At 45.5% G+C, this 15,403-nt stretch overlaps 1 protein-coding gene and 1 non-coding gene across 3 annotated transcripts in view; both read left to right on the top strand.

Moving 5' to 3' along the window:
- SPTLC1 (serine palmitoyltransferase long chain base subunit 1) overlaps nt 1-15,403 on the top strand; it is a 53,612-nt gene that overhangs the window by 24,982 nt on the left and 13,227 nt on the right. Inside the window, exons 7-8 of one of the 2 annotated variants that reach the window (XM_007087825.3) lie at nt 7,077-7,206; nt 11,334-11,423. In XM_007087825.3, coding sequence (XP_007087887.1) covers nt 7,077-7,206; nt 11,334-11,423 — 220 coding nt within the window. Of the gene's footprint in view, nt 1-7,076; nt 7,207-7,583; nt 8,488-11,333; nt 11,424-15,403 lie in introns of those variants that run through there. The other variant, XM_042963884.1, reaches the window with a different exon arrangement.
- Nucleotides 3,275-3,381, top strand: LOC122233297. The gene has a single exon (XR_006210859.1). It is a non-coding gene; the product is annotated as a U6 spliceosomal RNA (small nuclear RNA).

Here is a 15,403-nt window from a genome sequence, read left to right as displayed (position 1 = left end):
GTCGCCTCCCCTGGCGTTTGCCGTTCGTCGTGCTCGGTGAGCACCAGCTCGGTAAGCGAACGAACAGAGGTCGGAGCTTAGAAGAGGGTCCGAGTGACAAGGCTTCGGGGCCCAGCCTCCTGTGGCGCCCGCACCGCCCCGCGGCCTCTCCCTGGGGGGACTCACGCGGCGGCACTGGCCCTGCCCGGGCTCCCGGACAAGTGTGCCTTTCCTCCCCACAGCCTGCGGCAGCCGGGGCACCGGCCTGTGGCCGCGTCAGCGTGAGGGTTTCCCGACCTGACTGTGGAAGCAGGGGATTTATGAACGTCGTATCCGTAGTGAAAGAGTCAGACTCCTCACAACTTGAGAGCTGCCGATTTAAACCGTAGCCCTAGGTTTCTAGTAAAAGCCTAGTTGTGGCAAGTACGGTGTCATCCAGCCTCACTTTGAATCCTTTTGTGAATCCTAAGCCCCAAAAAAGCTGCAGCTGAACTTGTGGGATTCCTCCGTCAGATCCCAAATCCTGTACTTTTCACGGCCGCCAAACCCAGGCTGCGTTCACGTCCAGCTGCCCTGCCCAGTGGCTTAGAGCTTCAGTTTCTAGTCAGTGAGGCAACTTAATGATTCTCCCATACATGAGGTCAAGTGTCTCTGTCTTCAAGTATTTCATAATTTCAAGTATTCTGCCCGGAATTCACTCGGAAGCAGGAACACTAGAGGCGGTGTTCAGTAAATTATTCGACAAATTGTTTTTGATAAATTCTTACGCGTAGATCATATGTCCAGGGCTGTATTTCTTCTTTTTAGTAAACGCTAATAAAGCTTCACCGGTAGTAGGCTCAGCACGGTGGCTGTTCACGTACTTAGGTCTGTGCCCGTCACTCTGCTGAGTCTGTGTGCACATTACTTCGTGTATCCGTTTTTTATATATCTAAATGTTTTATTTTAGACAGAGAGAGAGTGTGTGCACATGAGCAGGAGAGAGGGGCGGAGGGGGGGAGGGAGGGAGAGGGAGAGAGAGAGAGACAGAGACAGAGAGAGAAAGAGAGAACCCCAAGCAGGCCGATGTGGGGCTCTATCCCTTGACCCTAGAGTCATGACCTGAGTTGAACTCTTCGAGTTGGACGCTCACTGACTGAGCCACCCAGGCTCCTCTCATGTACCCTGACGTAATCGTAGATTCACAGACACTTACGACAAATAATACGGAGATTCTGTGTGCCCTTTACTCGGTCTCCCCCAGTGGTTACTTCACAGCTGGGATGTTGGCATTGAAAAAGTCAAGATACAGAGCATTTCCACCACCACAAGGGTCCCTCATGTCACCACACCCCTGCCCCCCCACCCCTCACCCCCCACTTCTTACCCCCTGGCAACCACTAATCTCTTCTCCCTTTCTGTAACGTTGTCTTTTCAAAACTGTTGTACAAGTGCAGTCATACGGTAGGTAGCGTTTGGGGATCGGCTTTTTTCACTCAGCGTTAATTCTCCAGAGACCCACCCACATCGCGTGGATCAGGAATTCATTCCTTTTGGTCACAGGGTCGTATCCTGTGGTACAGAGGCGCCGTAGTCGGCTGAACCACTCGCCTATTAGGACATCTCAGTTTCCAGTTTGGGGCCCTAACAGATAACGCTACTATGAACATTTCTGTACAGGTTTTTCTGGGAAAATAGGTTTCATTTCCCTGGGCTGCATGCCGCCCAGTTCAGCTGCTGGGTCACGTGGTATTGCAGATTGAGTTTTGTAGGAAATTGCCAAACTTGTTTTCCAGGGTGGCCGTGCCATTTTACATTCCCATAGATAGTATATAAATGGTCAGGTTTCTCCACATCCTCAGAAGCATTTGGTATTGTCACTATTTTTTTTTTTTTTAATTTTAGCCATTCTGACAAGTGTGTAGAGATACCTTACTGTGGTTTTAGTTTACATTTCCTTCCTTGATGGCTAGTGTTGTTTACTTTTTTCAGACTTTAGTCTTGGCATCAGGAAACCACTTCATAAAATCTATTGGGAAGTGTTCCCTCTTGTATTCTCTGGAGGCATTATATAAGGTTGTTGTTAATTCCTTATTTGTAGAATTCTCCAGTAAAACCAACTGGGCCCGGAGATTTAATTTTTGGAAGTATTTTAAATATGAAATCAGTTGTTTAGTACTTACAAAGCTGGTCAAATTATCAGTGTCCCTTTGATGAGTTGGGGTGGTTTGTGTTTTTCAAGGAATTGGTACATTTCTTCTCAGCCATCAAACATATGTATGTCGCATTCTTCTTAATATATCCTTATTCTTCTAACGTCTGCAGAGCCTGAAGTGATGACCCATTTCATTCCTGTCTGGTAATCTGTCTACTCTCTTCCTAGGCAGTTTTGCTAGAGATGGTCCATTTTATTTATCTTTTGAAAGAATCAGCTCTTTGTCTTATTGACTTTTCTCTGTTGTCTTGTTCGTTTCAGCCCTATCGATTTCTTGCATTACTTCCTGCCTTCTGCTCTCTTGGTTTCCTTTGCTCATCATCTAGGTTCTTCAGTTGGGAATTTTGATTGTTGACTTGAATCTTCCCTCTTTTCTGATACATTAGTGCTCTGCATTTCCCTCTCCAGTACTACTCTGGTCTTGCCCCACACATTTTGATGTGTTTATTTTCATTTTCATTGAGTTCAGCGTATTTTATTTTACCTTAGACTCTCTGACCCACAAATTATTTAGAAGCTGTGTTTAGCTTCCAAGTGTTTGGAGATTTGAAATTTGTTGCAGTTTGTGTTATGACTCGTGATGTGGTCTATATAGGAATATGTTCCCCGGTCACTTGAGAATATTCTGCCGTTGATCGGTGGACTATTTTATAAATAAATGCCAGTTAGATCCCATTAGTTGATGACGTTGTTGAGATCGGATCTAACCTTACCCGTGGTTTTCTGTATGGTAGTTCTACAGTTTTTGTGGTTGTGATTTGTCTATTTTTCCTTTCACTTTTATCACTGTTTGCTTCTCATCTTTTGTAGCTGTCGTTCCGCACGTATTCAAGATAAGTTTTCTTGGGTAATTGATCCTGGTTATCATTGTATAATGTTCTTCTTGGTCTCTGATCATTTTCCTCGTTCCAAAGTCTGATTTGAAAGATATTAACATAGACACTTCTGCTTTCTCTGGTGAATGTTTGCGTGGTGTATTTATCGTATGTAATATGTATACTTTCACTACGACATTATTATTGTATATTCTTTTATAGGCGGGATATTGTTGGGTCATGTTTAATAACACCCTGCCAGTCTCTCTTTAAATTGTGTATTTTGGCGCTCGCTTCGGCAGCACATGTACTAAAGTTGGAACGATACAGAGAGGATTAGCCCGGCCCCTGTGCTCGGAGGACACACACAGTCGTGAAGCGTTCCGTGTTTTTTATTAACGAGGGCACTTGTGATGTGCACCAGGCGTTATATGTAAGTGATGGATCACAAAATTCTGTTCCTGAAGCCAATAGCACACTATATGTTAATTAACTTGAATTTTTTTTAAATCTTGTAAAGAAAAAAAAATTGTGTATTTTGGCCATTTACATTTAAAATCATTATTGCATTTCTTATGGCGTTTTATTTTTTGTTTCTTATTTGTTATCTTTTTTTTTGTCTGTTTTCTTTTTCCTTCTTTTCTGGGAGTTAAGTGAACGTGTTTTATTTAGAATTCCATTTTTACTTATCCATGGTGTTTTTGAGTGTTTCGCTCTGCATAGTTTTTGTTTGTTTGTTTTTAGTCATTGCTCTGAATATGACATTATGTACACACATAAGTTATCACATTGCCAGTCTCATCATTTTACCAGTTCAAGTAGAGAAACCGGTACCTTCCTTTACATTTCTCTGCTCCTTGTTTATAATATAATTGTTTTATTTTTTTAATGTTATTTTTTTATTTATTTAGGGATAGAAAAAGAGAGGCAGAATCCCAAGCAGGCTCCACACTGTCAGTGCAGAGCCCAGTGTGGGGCTCGAACTCACGAATTGTGAGATCATGACCTGAGCCGAAATCAGGAGTCGGATCCTTAACTGACTGAGCCACCCAGGCGTCCCTTTAATGTAATTGCTAAAGTATTTCTGGTATATACATTGAAAGCCATATCAGACAGTGTTGTAATTTTTTTTATGTTTGTTTATTTATTTTGAGAGAGAGAGAGAGAGAAGGAGGGAACTAGTGGGAGAGGGGCAGAGAATGAGGGAGAGAGAGAATCCCAAGCAGGCTCCGCGTTGTCAGCACAGAGCCCGACTTGGGGCTCCATCTCTCTGTCTGAGAAATCATAACCTGAGCTGAAGTCAAGAGCCAGACAGACACGCAACCCAACTGAGCCACCTAGGTGCCTCTGGACAGTGTTGTAATTTTTACTTAAATCATCCAAAATAATTTAGAAAACTTCAGGAGGGTGACAAAACCCTAGTGTGCTTGTTCATACTTTTTACTTAGTGTTCTTTCTTGCTTCATGATAATCTAAGATTCTTCCTTTTGTTTTCTTTACTTATTTTTTCTAGGTAGAGAACTTGCTTTAGCCATTCCTTTAGGGGAGGTCCGCTGGGGGCAGATTCTCTTAGTTGTCCTTCAACTGAGAAAGCCTTGATTTCCCCTTCAGTCCTGAAGGATATCTGTGCTTGTTACAGAGTTCTTGGTTGACAGCTCTCTTCTTCCAAGTATTTGGAATATATTTTGGCACTTTTTTCTGGTCTCCATGGTTTCTGATGAGAAATCTGTCGCTCTGTTATTTTTCTCTTCTATGTAAAGTGTCATTTTAGGGGGCTGCGTTCAAGACTTTTTCTTGGTCATCAGTTTTCAGAAGCTTTACTATAATCTTGGCGTTTATTTCTTTGGGTTTACCCATATGAATTTCGCTCAGCTTTTTTTATTTAAAATTTTTTTTTAATGTTTATTCATTTTTGAGAGAGAGACAGAGCAGAGACAGAGCATGAGTGGGGGAGGGTCAGAGAGGGAGACACAGAATCCGAAGCAGTCTCCAGGCTCCGGCTGTCAGCACGGAGCCCGACGCGGGGCTCGAACTCCTGGACCGCGAGTTCATGACCTGAGCCGAAGTCGGACGCTTCACCGACTGAGCCCCCCAGGCGCCCCGCGCTCATCTTTTCCATAGGGTTCAGCTTCTTGCCAAATCTGCGTCCTTTGGGCCTCCCCTGACGCAGTGTGGCGTCTTTTGTCGTGGCCCCACGGGTCCCTGAGGCTTGCCCTCTCTCGTCCGTTTTCTCTGCGGTGTAGGTTTACACGGCTAGCTTCGGTTGTTACATCTGTCAGTTCTCTGATTCTTTCCTCCACCCCCGCCGCCAGTCTGCGGCTGAACCCACCCACTGTGCTCTTCTTGAGGTTGCTGTGTTTTCCAGTTCTAGTATCTCTGCAGGACTCCGCCTCCTGTTTCTTTGCTCAGGTTTCTGGTTTTCACTTGTTCCGAGCATGTTCGTGAGTGCTCATTGAAGCATTTTTGTCCTGACTGCTCTAAAATCGTCATCCCTGACATCTGTCCTCTCCGGATTGACGTTTGTTGATTGTTTTCTTTCGTTCTGTTTGAGATCTCCTGGTTCTTGGTACGGCAAGTGATACTTGAAACCAGGACGATTTCATATTATGCTGTTACAGCCTGTGCTTTATTTAAACCTCATGTTTTAACGGGCTTTCTCTCCGTCAGTCTTCCAGTCGGGGCAGGGGGGCACTGCTGCCTCATCGCTGCCGGGTCCAAGTCCACGGTCCCCTTTCTGCCTCCATGGATGCCACAGTGGGGGCGTTTTCGTTTCTGCTGGTGTTGGTGAGAGTCCTGCTTTCCCTCAGGCCTCCTCTGACACGGCCGCCACGGCAGGAGTCCCCACCCGCTCTCGCTTGGTACCACCTCGCAGGGATAAAAGTCCCGGCTCCCTTCTCCGATACCACCATGGCCATTGTTGGGGTGCCTTTTAGCTCCGTGAGGATCAGACTTTTGGGGCCCAGCTTTCCTGGGGTCCGGCTGCCATCATTTCTACCTACCCGGCGGCCCCCTGTCCTGCCCTTTGGCTACAGAGCAGGCTTCTGTGAGCGCTTTTCGCCCGTGGCCCCGGCACCTGCGTGTGGCCGGCCTTGTCGGTTCCAGATGAGGGAGGGCCCCAGAGTCCTGTCACGTCATCCTCGGGTCCTCGGCCTGTCTGCCATCTCTCTCCATCTTCCAGAGTCTCCTTGTGTTTGTTTTATACGTAATATCCGGTGTGGGGGTTGTACTTGGAAAGATAGGGAAGATAGGACTGTCCCATCTTGGCAGAACAAGTGTTATATATATTTTTATTTTATTTATTTATTTATTTATTTATTTATTTATTTTTTTAATTTTATTTTTTTTTAACGTTTATTTATTTTTGAGACAGAGAGAGACAGAGCATGAACGGGGGAGGGTCAGAGAGACAGGGAGACGCAGAATCCAAAGCAGACTCCAGGTTCCGAGCTGTCAGCACAGAGCCCGACGCGGGGCTCCAACTCATGGACCTTGAGATCATCACCTGAGCCGAAGTCGGCTGCTTAACCGACTGAGCCACCCAGGCGCCCCTATATTTTTAAATACTATACCTTAATTTCAAAAGTGATTCCCTCCCTGATTAACTCCGTTTAGGAGATCTTACCGAAGTTTAATCTGCAGGACCCAGAGTTCTGCACTGAGTGGGGTAGAGTCCACGATCCAGTATTATTTCTCGCAGCAGAGTTAACGGCAGAGTCTGTGCCACTCAAACCAGAGACGCCACTGAGGTGGGGGGGGAGGGACCACCAGTGTTTCCTGTGTTTCTCAGAAAGAGAAAATTGCTGAGTAAACTGATGTGCCCCCCACAGTAGGCCGCACAGGAGGCTGGTTCTGGAGCGGTTACAGTATGGCCAGGGCGCGCTTGGTGGAGTAGAGGTAGCGAGGCCGTTCCGAGAGAAGGACCCACGGAGATGGGCGCAGACCACGTGCGTCCAGGGCCCAGCGTGTTCTGTTCATCGGCCGTGCTCAGGCCGACGGGTAGGTGCTGGTCGGCCCAGAGCAGGCTCTCCTTTCCCGAGAATGGTGACGAGGCTGTTAAACCCCGGTTTGTGGGTCTCTCTTCCTTGCAGGGACAGAGCCGCGTGCTTTGCTATTCAGAAAGGATTACAGGCGTCACGTAGTGACATTCAGTTATTTAAGCATAACGACATGGCCGACCTGGAGCGACTACTGAAAGAACAAGAGATCGAAGATCAAAAGGTATGATTCTTTGCAAGAAAATTATACAGCTCTTTTGTGTTCGGTAACCGGCTAAATCATATACGAAACGGTAATTTGTCATGAAAACTTGCCTGCGGATCGCATTTGGATATGAAGTGAGGGCATTCCTGCTGATTAAATGTACTTCGTGTCGGAGAGCCGGGTCTGATTGTAATTGCCTCGTCGTTGCCGTAATTACAGCTGGCAAATTTGCGGGCAGGCAATCCAGGCAGCTTTCTAAAAGAGACAGAAACCGCGCGCCCTTGGCGGTGGGGGTGGGAGGGGCTCGCTCTCCACTCTGCAGAAATAACACCGGAGCTCATTAGGGTGGGAGCAGGGCGCACCTCGTGAATTCAAAATAGGTTTATTTATATCAGGATAAGTCACGTGTCCGGTAACTGGAAGAAACAGCGGCCCATCTTCATTTATGAAAGTGTGAACAGAGTGACTCTCTCTCCCTCCCGCACCTTCGCCCTGGAGCTCCGAGCAGCTCCGCCTGTGTGAGCCACCTGCCCCGCGAGACTTCCTTCCGCATCGCAGCCCGTTTACACTGCCGCTTCGCAGGCACCTGCGTGTGCAGAGACCCTTGAGGGGTGGGGGGCCGGGGGCGGAACCGGCTCCTCGGCCTTCTGATCGGAGACGGCAACGCGGCGGACGTACGCTCAGAGCGTCTCTGGCGGGATTGTCACGGCCCCGCGATGGCGTGGAGGGGGACGCTGGTGCTGTCTGTGGTTCCGCGGTAGGGACCATCGTGCACAGACCACACGGAAGCCGCATCCTTCCTCTCAAACACCACTTGAAGAGGACTTTCCCGGTCCACCTCGGTCATTCCCAGGGTGCCTGCTAAGGAGTGCTCCCGCGTTCCTCAATTCTGTGTTAACTTTCATCCTTCCAGATACACGCATTGTTCCTTTAAGGTTCTGGCCTCCTGGTTCAGGGGACAGCCTGAGGAGCGGCCCCTCGTGAATATGCACTTGTCACGATGAAAGCACATAGGCTCTAGGCTCTCGCTGGTTTATGCTGGATTGCTGCAGGCCGGGGCTTCTTGGCTGCAGGATTTAGAAAAATCTGTCGGGAAAGTCTTCAAGTGGAGAGCATTCCACTGATGAGTTTCTTTTGACAAATTGTAAAAAGGTGTCCCTTATTCTGATTCGGCAGTAGAATGCTACCCCACTGAAGAACAGGCCTCGGCAGTGTGACCAGCGAGCGAGTCCCCTGCAGCGTTTATTTTCTTAAGTTTGTGCTAATTTGGAAAAGAGGTGGGGTGTGTGTGTGTGTGTGTGTGTGTGTGTGTGTGCACGCGTGCGCGTGTGTTTTGTTAGATTTATAATCCTTGGAACTTTTTTTTATGAATAACAAATAAAATTATCTTGAATTGTGTTTCTATTTTATAGTTTTACCCTTTTACTAATTAATTTATACCACATTTTCCCGACATGGGCAGGCTTTCTAAGTCACTTTACATTTTGGTATTTAGAAAGAATTTTTTTTCAGTTTCATTTTCACATAAATAATAAATGCTCAATGTGTGAAAAATTTCTTAGATACTTGTCTTTTATTTGAAAGTGACTTAAAACGTGGTTTCATCCAGGTTCTTTTTGTCAACTTTGCAAATAGTTCATAGGTGTGTTTTCATTCACTTCCGTATAAGGATCTCTTGTTCCATATTCATTCTTCTTTTAAAAAAGGACAGTGGGCAAAAACAGCAGTTCTCAGAAGTACAAATAGATGTGAGCAAGTGAAAATTGCTCAAGCCTTCCTAATAATTAGCAAAATTAGGCAAAGAGCCTTCACCTATCTGACCAGGGGACATTTTTCATGGTAATAATCTGTGTCAGCACTGGTCTGGGTGATCAAACAAAGGCCCTCCTGTAACTCTGGGGAGAGTGCCCGTCAGGACACCTTTTCCAGAGGGTACGTGGACAAAGATATTCCAGAATTCTTAAATGTCCGTACCTTTGGACCTGTATCCGGGGTGTTGTCTTTAGAAGAGGATCGGAAGTGGTGTTAAAGATTAAAGATACAACGTGATATAAAAAAGCAAAACGAGGGAAACAGCCTACATCCAGTGTTGGGGAAATAGTTAATTTATGGTGTATATACAGATAGAATAGTAGATCTCCATGGAAATCATGTTTAAAAATTTTTTTTAATATTTATTTCATTTTTGAGAGAGAGACAGAGCACAAGTGGGGGAGGAGCAGAGAGTGAGGGAGACACAGAATCCAAAGCAGGCTCCAGGCCCCGAGCTGTCAGCACAGAGCCCGACGTGGGGCTGGAACTCACGGACCGCGAGATCATGACCTGAGCCGAAGTCGGACACTCAACCGACTGAGCCACCCAAGCGCCCCATTAAGTAATTACTAATTAAAATAATTTTTTAAGCTCAGGTCCTTAAACTATTGCAGTAAAATCCTGATTTGAACAAAGTAATTTACAAAGGTACGTATTTGCAAGAGAGACAAAAATTATCAATGTGTACTGTGACTAGCTATATTGTTAAAAATTTTTTTTGTACTTTCCCATTTCCCAAGATTCCTACATTGAGTATTTTTTAAGCCGTGTTAAAAATACTTTATTTTGGGGGCGCCTGGGTGGCTCAGTCGGTTAAGCGGCCGACTTCGGCTCAGGTCATGATCTTGCGGTCCGTGGGTTCGAGCCCCGCGTCGGGCTCTGTGCTGACAGCTCAGAGCCAGGAGCCTGTTTCAGATTCTGTGTCTCCCTCTCTCTGACCCTCCCCTGTTCATGCTCTGTCTCTCCCTGTCTCAAAAATAAATAAACGTTAAAAAAATAAAAAAAATAAAAATACTTTATTTTGGAAAGGTAGGGAGAGGCTCACCTCTCCTCATGTCCTCCCCCGTGACCCCCAGCAGACCGATGGTCACTGCGGTTTGAGTAAAAGCGGCCGAGCAGACTCTGCGACGTGTCCTTCCGCATGCTTCAACAGACACTTTTCTGAGTGTTTGAGCTGTGGGTTCTGAAACGTCCTTGAAAGCCTAGCTCTGCTGTTTGGGTTTCTGGTTGTCCGTTAAAAGCTTAGAGGCAAGAAACCTTGGAGTAGGAAGACGGTGCCCCCTCCCTATGGATCTGGCTGTTGTTTCAGCCCGACACCCCCACGGCCCGTGCACATGTGCCGGGGAGTGCTTCATGAGTAGGCTTGCCATCGGTGGGGCGCAGGGAGGTGCGTGTCCTTTGAAAAGGCCCCTCGCCCGCTGCCTCAGACATGCCTGGATGAGGGCACAGTTGAGTTTTACTTGACCCAGTAGTAAGGAAGGAAAGGGTCTTGTCTGCGTTTTGGTAGATGGAGAGCAGGGTTCGTCTGTTTAGGTTTTGATCATGAGAAATCTCCGGCGGGTTCAGATGAAGCACGGGAGTATAGTGCAGCCCCTACCCTCCTCTCAGCTCTGGTAGCAGCATCCTGCCGTTCTCGTATCACCGGAGCCTCTGCGTCTCCCGACCCCATCTCTGGTGATGATTGCCTTCACCCACCTCAGTTCTTCCTAGTTTGTTTTTTTCCCGACATTTATTCATTTTTTGAGAGAGCAGGGGAGGGTCAGAGAGAGAGGGAGACACAGAATCTGAAGCAGGCTCCGGGCTCCAAGCTGTCAGCGCAGAGCCCCACACGGGGCTTGAACTCAAAAACCGCGAGATTGTGGCTCGAGTTGAATTCGGACGCTTAACTCACTGATCCACCCAGGCGCTCCAGTTCTTTCTAGTTTAGGTGAACTTCACAGACGTTGAAGTGAGCAGATCGTAGCCATACATTTTGACCAGTGGATAACCCAGCCATGAGGGCTCCATTGTGACCTAAAATGCTGCCATCTCCCCAGGAAGTTCCCTTGGGCCCCTTCTCAGTCATTCTCAGAGTGCCTAAATCGTGTGCGTGTGTGCGTGCATGCGTGCGGTCACCTAGTGCATGGTGTGAACTGAAAAACAGAGAAGAAAGCACTTTCTTCATCTCAGAATAATCGGGTCCGAAACCTTGGGCTTGAAACGCATCCGGACTGTTTACTTCTTGAATCAGTCTTGTCAGATGGGAGTGCTAGGGAGCGTCTAACAGATTCTGCATTTGGAATTACTGAAATTTAAAATGTCATTGTTTGTTTGTTTGTTTTTGTCTTTTAAAGAATCCTCGCAAGGCTCGGGTCACACGACGTTTCATCGTGGTGGAGGGGCTGTACATGAACACGGGCACTATTTGTCCTCTCCCGGAGCTGGTGAGCAGCCGCGGTCACTCCAGATTCTAGAACTCGGGCTGTCGGGCGGTGCTGCCTCTTGTCCCTGAGCACTTGTGACGCCTCGCATCTGCGCCGCTTTGCCTAACGGGTCTCAGGAGCACATTCAGGCCATACCGGGGAAGTACATTAACATTACGTGCCAGCCCGGTCTTTAAAGGGTAGTCAAGACTCAGCTTTTTAAAACCAGCTTTATTGAGGTGTAATTGACATGCTAATGAAATGCATTCACTGTCAGTACAGTTTGGTAAGTTTTGGCAGATTTGTACACCCTCATCTCTGCCGCTGCAGTCAAGTTACAGAACATTTCGATCTCCAGAAAGTTCACTCATACGCCTTTGTAGTCAGTACCTCCAGCCCTGGCCCCAGACCACCGTTGATCTGCTCTCTGTGCCTGTAGTTTTGACTTTTGTGCAATTTCCTATAAATGAAATCATATAGGATGTGTTTTGTAAAACTCTTGCTTTTTTTTTTTTTTTTTTTTTTAAATGTTTATTTTTGAGAGAGAGACAGAGACAGTGCAAGCCGGGCAGGGGCAGAGAGAGACAGGGAGACAAAGAATCTGAAGCAGGCTCCAGGCTCGGAGCTATTGGCACAGAGCCCGATGTGGGGCTCGAACTCACAGCCCGTGAGATTATGACCATTTCTGGACTCTCAGGGTTGTTCCACTTGTCTGTATGTCTGTCCTTATGCTGGTACCACACTGTCTCAGTTACTGTAGCCTTATAGTAAATCTTGAAGTCAAGACACGTGAGTTCTCCAATTTTGTTCTTTTGTAAGATTGTTATGGTTATTTGAGGTGCCTGGAGATTCCATTTGAAGTTTAGGATCAACTTTTCCATTTCTGTAAAAAAAAAAAAAAAAAACAACAACAACAGCCATTGAGATTTTGACAGATAATAGATATTCGATAGAGATTGGATTTTGATACTGAATCAGGATTATATTGAATCTGTAGATTGTATTGAATCTGTAGATTGCTGTGGAAAGTTTGTCCATCTTACTGATGTTAAGTCTTCAAATCCATGAACACGGGAGTATTTCCATTTATTTAGATCCTCTTTAATTTTCTCTGACAGTGTTTTGTGGTTTTCACTGTGCAGATCTTACATCTTTTTGGTTAAATTTATTCCTAAGTATTTTATTCTTTTTGATATTATTATCAATGGGATTTGGGGGGTGAGCGTTCACTGATAGTTTATAGAAATACAACTGATTTTGTGTTTTGATCTTATATCATGGAACTTTTACTGAACTTACTAGCTCCAATAGTATTTTTATGGGTCTTATTCTATATATCAACTCCTATAATCTGTGAATAGAAGTGGTTTTACTTCCTTTCCAATTTGGATGTCTTGTATTTCCTCTTCTTGCCTGTTGCTCTGGCTAGAACCTTCTGTACAGTGTAGACTGAGGTGAGAGGGGGAAGATTGTCAGGCTGTCACGACAGAGTATGATATTAGCTATGGTTTTCCATAAATGCCCTTTATCAGTTGAGGAAGTTCCTTCCTAGTCCTGATTTGTTGAGTGTTGGTACCATGAGAGATTTGGATTTTGTGAGACGCTTTCTCTGAATCAGGTGATGAGTTGATCATGTGATCTTCCATCATCCTATTAGTATAGTTGATTTTCCCGTGTTGAACCGCCCTTGAATTCAGCCATTGAAATTTGAGTCTGAGTCCATCAACTGAATGAGGATTCAGAATAAGGATTTCATACCTTGTTTTTAAAGTGTTTTACTGTTTCTTGAGGAAATCTAGACACATTCTAAATATCAGTGAAAGAGATGTGTTGTATTGGTTTTCCTTTCCTTGTCTTTGTGAGTGTCAAAAACTGATAGAATAATATGGGGGAGATAGTATAGTGGGCCAGAAGATACCAGAATTGCATATGTAGGGCTACGATAGTAAAGCAGTACTGATGGATAGATATACAGCCAAGCCTTGAAACAAAATATAAAGCGTAAGGAACAGGTCAAGTATGTATTAGCATTGAATATGTAAAGATTACAGGATTATGACTTTGGGATTCCTGTTTGGTTTCACCGACTTGTCTATTGGTGTACCAGTACTGGCATAATATTCTTAAATATGTCCTAAAACATGATTTTTTAAAAATGTTTGTTTATTTTTGAGAGAAAGAGCACAAGCAGGGGAAGGACAGAGAGAGAGAGGGAGACACAGAATCCGAAGCAGGCTCCAGGCTCTGAGCCATCAGCACAGAGCCCGATGCGGGGCTCGAACTCACGAACCATGAAATCGTGACCTGAGCCGAAGTCAGACGCTCAACTGACTGAGCCACCCAGGCGCCCCCGAAGCATGATATTTAGAAATTGTCTCATTCATACAATATCTCATACATACTAATGGATGGAAAACAGTGTTGCAAAGGTATAATTCTCTCCAAATTAGCTGATTCATTGTTAATAAAAATCCATCTATATTTAGTGGTTGATAATCGCTGTATTTTAATTCAGTTGTGGAACTGATCACATTCATATCATTTAGGAGTAAATCAGTTAAACATTTGGGGGAGACACCTGGGTGGCTCAGTCGGTCGAGTGTCCGACTTCAGCCCGAGTTGTGATGACCTCACAGTTCGTGAGTTCCAGCCCCACATGAGGCTCTCTGCTGTCAGCACAGAGCCCGCTTCAGATCCTCTGTCCCCCTCTCTCTCTGTCCCTTCCCCGCTCACACTATCTCTCTCTCAAAAAATACATTAAAAAATAGGGGGCAAAAGCTATACAAACATACGTATGTTCAGCTTCCCAACATGTACATGGAAAAGTAACATGAAGTAATTAGAAGAACATTCAGAAAAGGATGCATCTAAACCTTCGAAGGGAAAGGACTGACTTACAAGCCTGAAAGCAAAGAGGGAAAACAGATTGAAAGGCATATTAATGAAAACTTTTTCTGAATTAAGAAAACAGTGCCATGAATTCAAATTAAAGCATAAGGCCACTGAGGGAAGAATATGTACATTTCCTCAGGAGTTTTATGTGTACTCAAACCAGTATTTAACACATGCTGTCTACATTCATAAGGTCTTACAGTTTTGTCTTTAAAAATTGGCCTTATACTGTCTATATTGTTGTTAAATTTAGAGCATCTAAAGTACAGTCTCTTGGGACGCCTAAGTGGCTCAGTCGGTTAAGCCTCAACTTCATTTCAGGTCTCGGCTCAGGTCACGATCTCACGGTTCGTGAGTTCGAGCCCCGCGTCGGGCTCTGTGCTGACAGCTCAGAGTCTGGAGCCTGCTTCCAATTCTGTGTCTCCCTCTCTCTCTGCCCTTCCCCTGTTCATGTTGTGTGTGTGTGTGTGTGTGTGTGTCTCTCTCTCAAAAATAAACATTATAAAAAAAAAAACTTTTTAGTAAATAAAATATAATCTCTTCACCATCATGACACATTTGACCCTTGAACAATGCAGACCCCCATGCAGTTGAAAATCCACATACCTTTTGACTCCCCGAAAACTCAATACCCTACTATTGACTGGAAGCCTTACCCATAACGTAAACAGTTGATTAACACGTGTTTTGTATGTCATACGTATTATACACCGTATCCTTAAGGTAAGCTAGAAAAAAGAAAACATTAAGAAAATCGTAAGGAAGACGAAATACATTTACAGCCTTCTGGCGCTTCAGATCGCCAGCCCTCACTTCAGCGCTGTGCTGGGCCGTCCTAACCGGAACCACCGGCCAAAAGCACAAGATACACAAAACCACAGCGATAAATAGACGCTGAAAAGGACACGTGTTTCCAGTGTGAGCGGAGGCAGGAGTCAGCCTCGGCTGGGGACAGGCAGGTCGGGTGACTCCGTGCGTGCCGCTCCGCACTCTGCCTTGTGTGTTGATTCGGGGTTTCGGGACGCGCCCAGCAAGCGGGCAGGTGCACAGCTACAGACCCACCAGTGTTGGGGACCAGATGTGCTTTTTCCCTCCTAGGTGTAACTGTT

The sequence above is a fragment of the Panthera tigris genome, chromosome D4, assembly GCF_018350195.1.
Source record: "Panthera tigris isolate Pti1 chromosome D4, P.tigris_Pti1_mat1.1, whole genome shotgun sequence".
Taxonomy (NCBI): Eukaryota; Metazoa; Chordata; class Mammalia; order Carnivora; family Felidae; genus Panthera; species Panthera tigris.
Note: the sequence above shows the minus strand (reverse complement) of the source record. Positions and strands in the feature narration are given on the sequence as shown.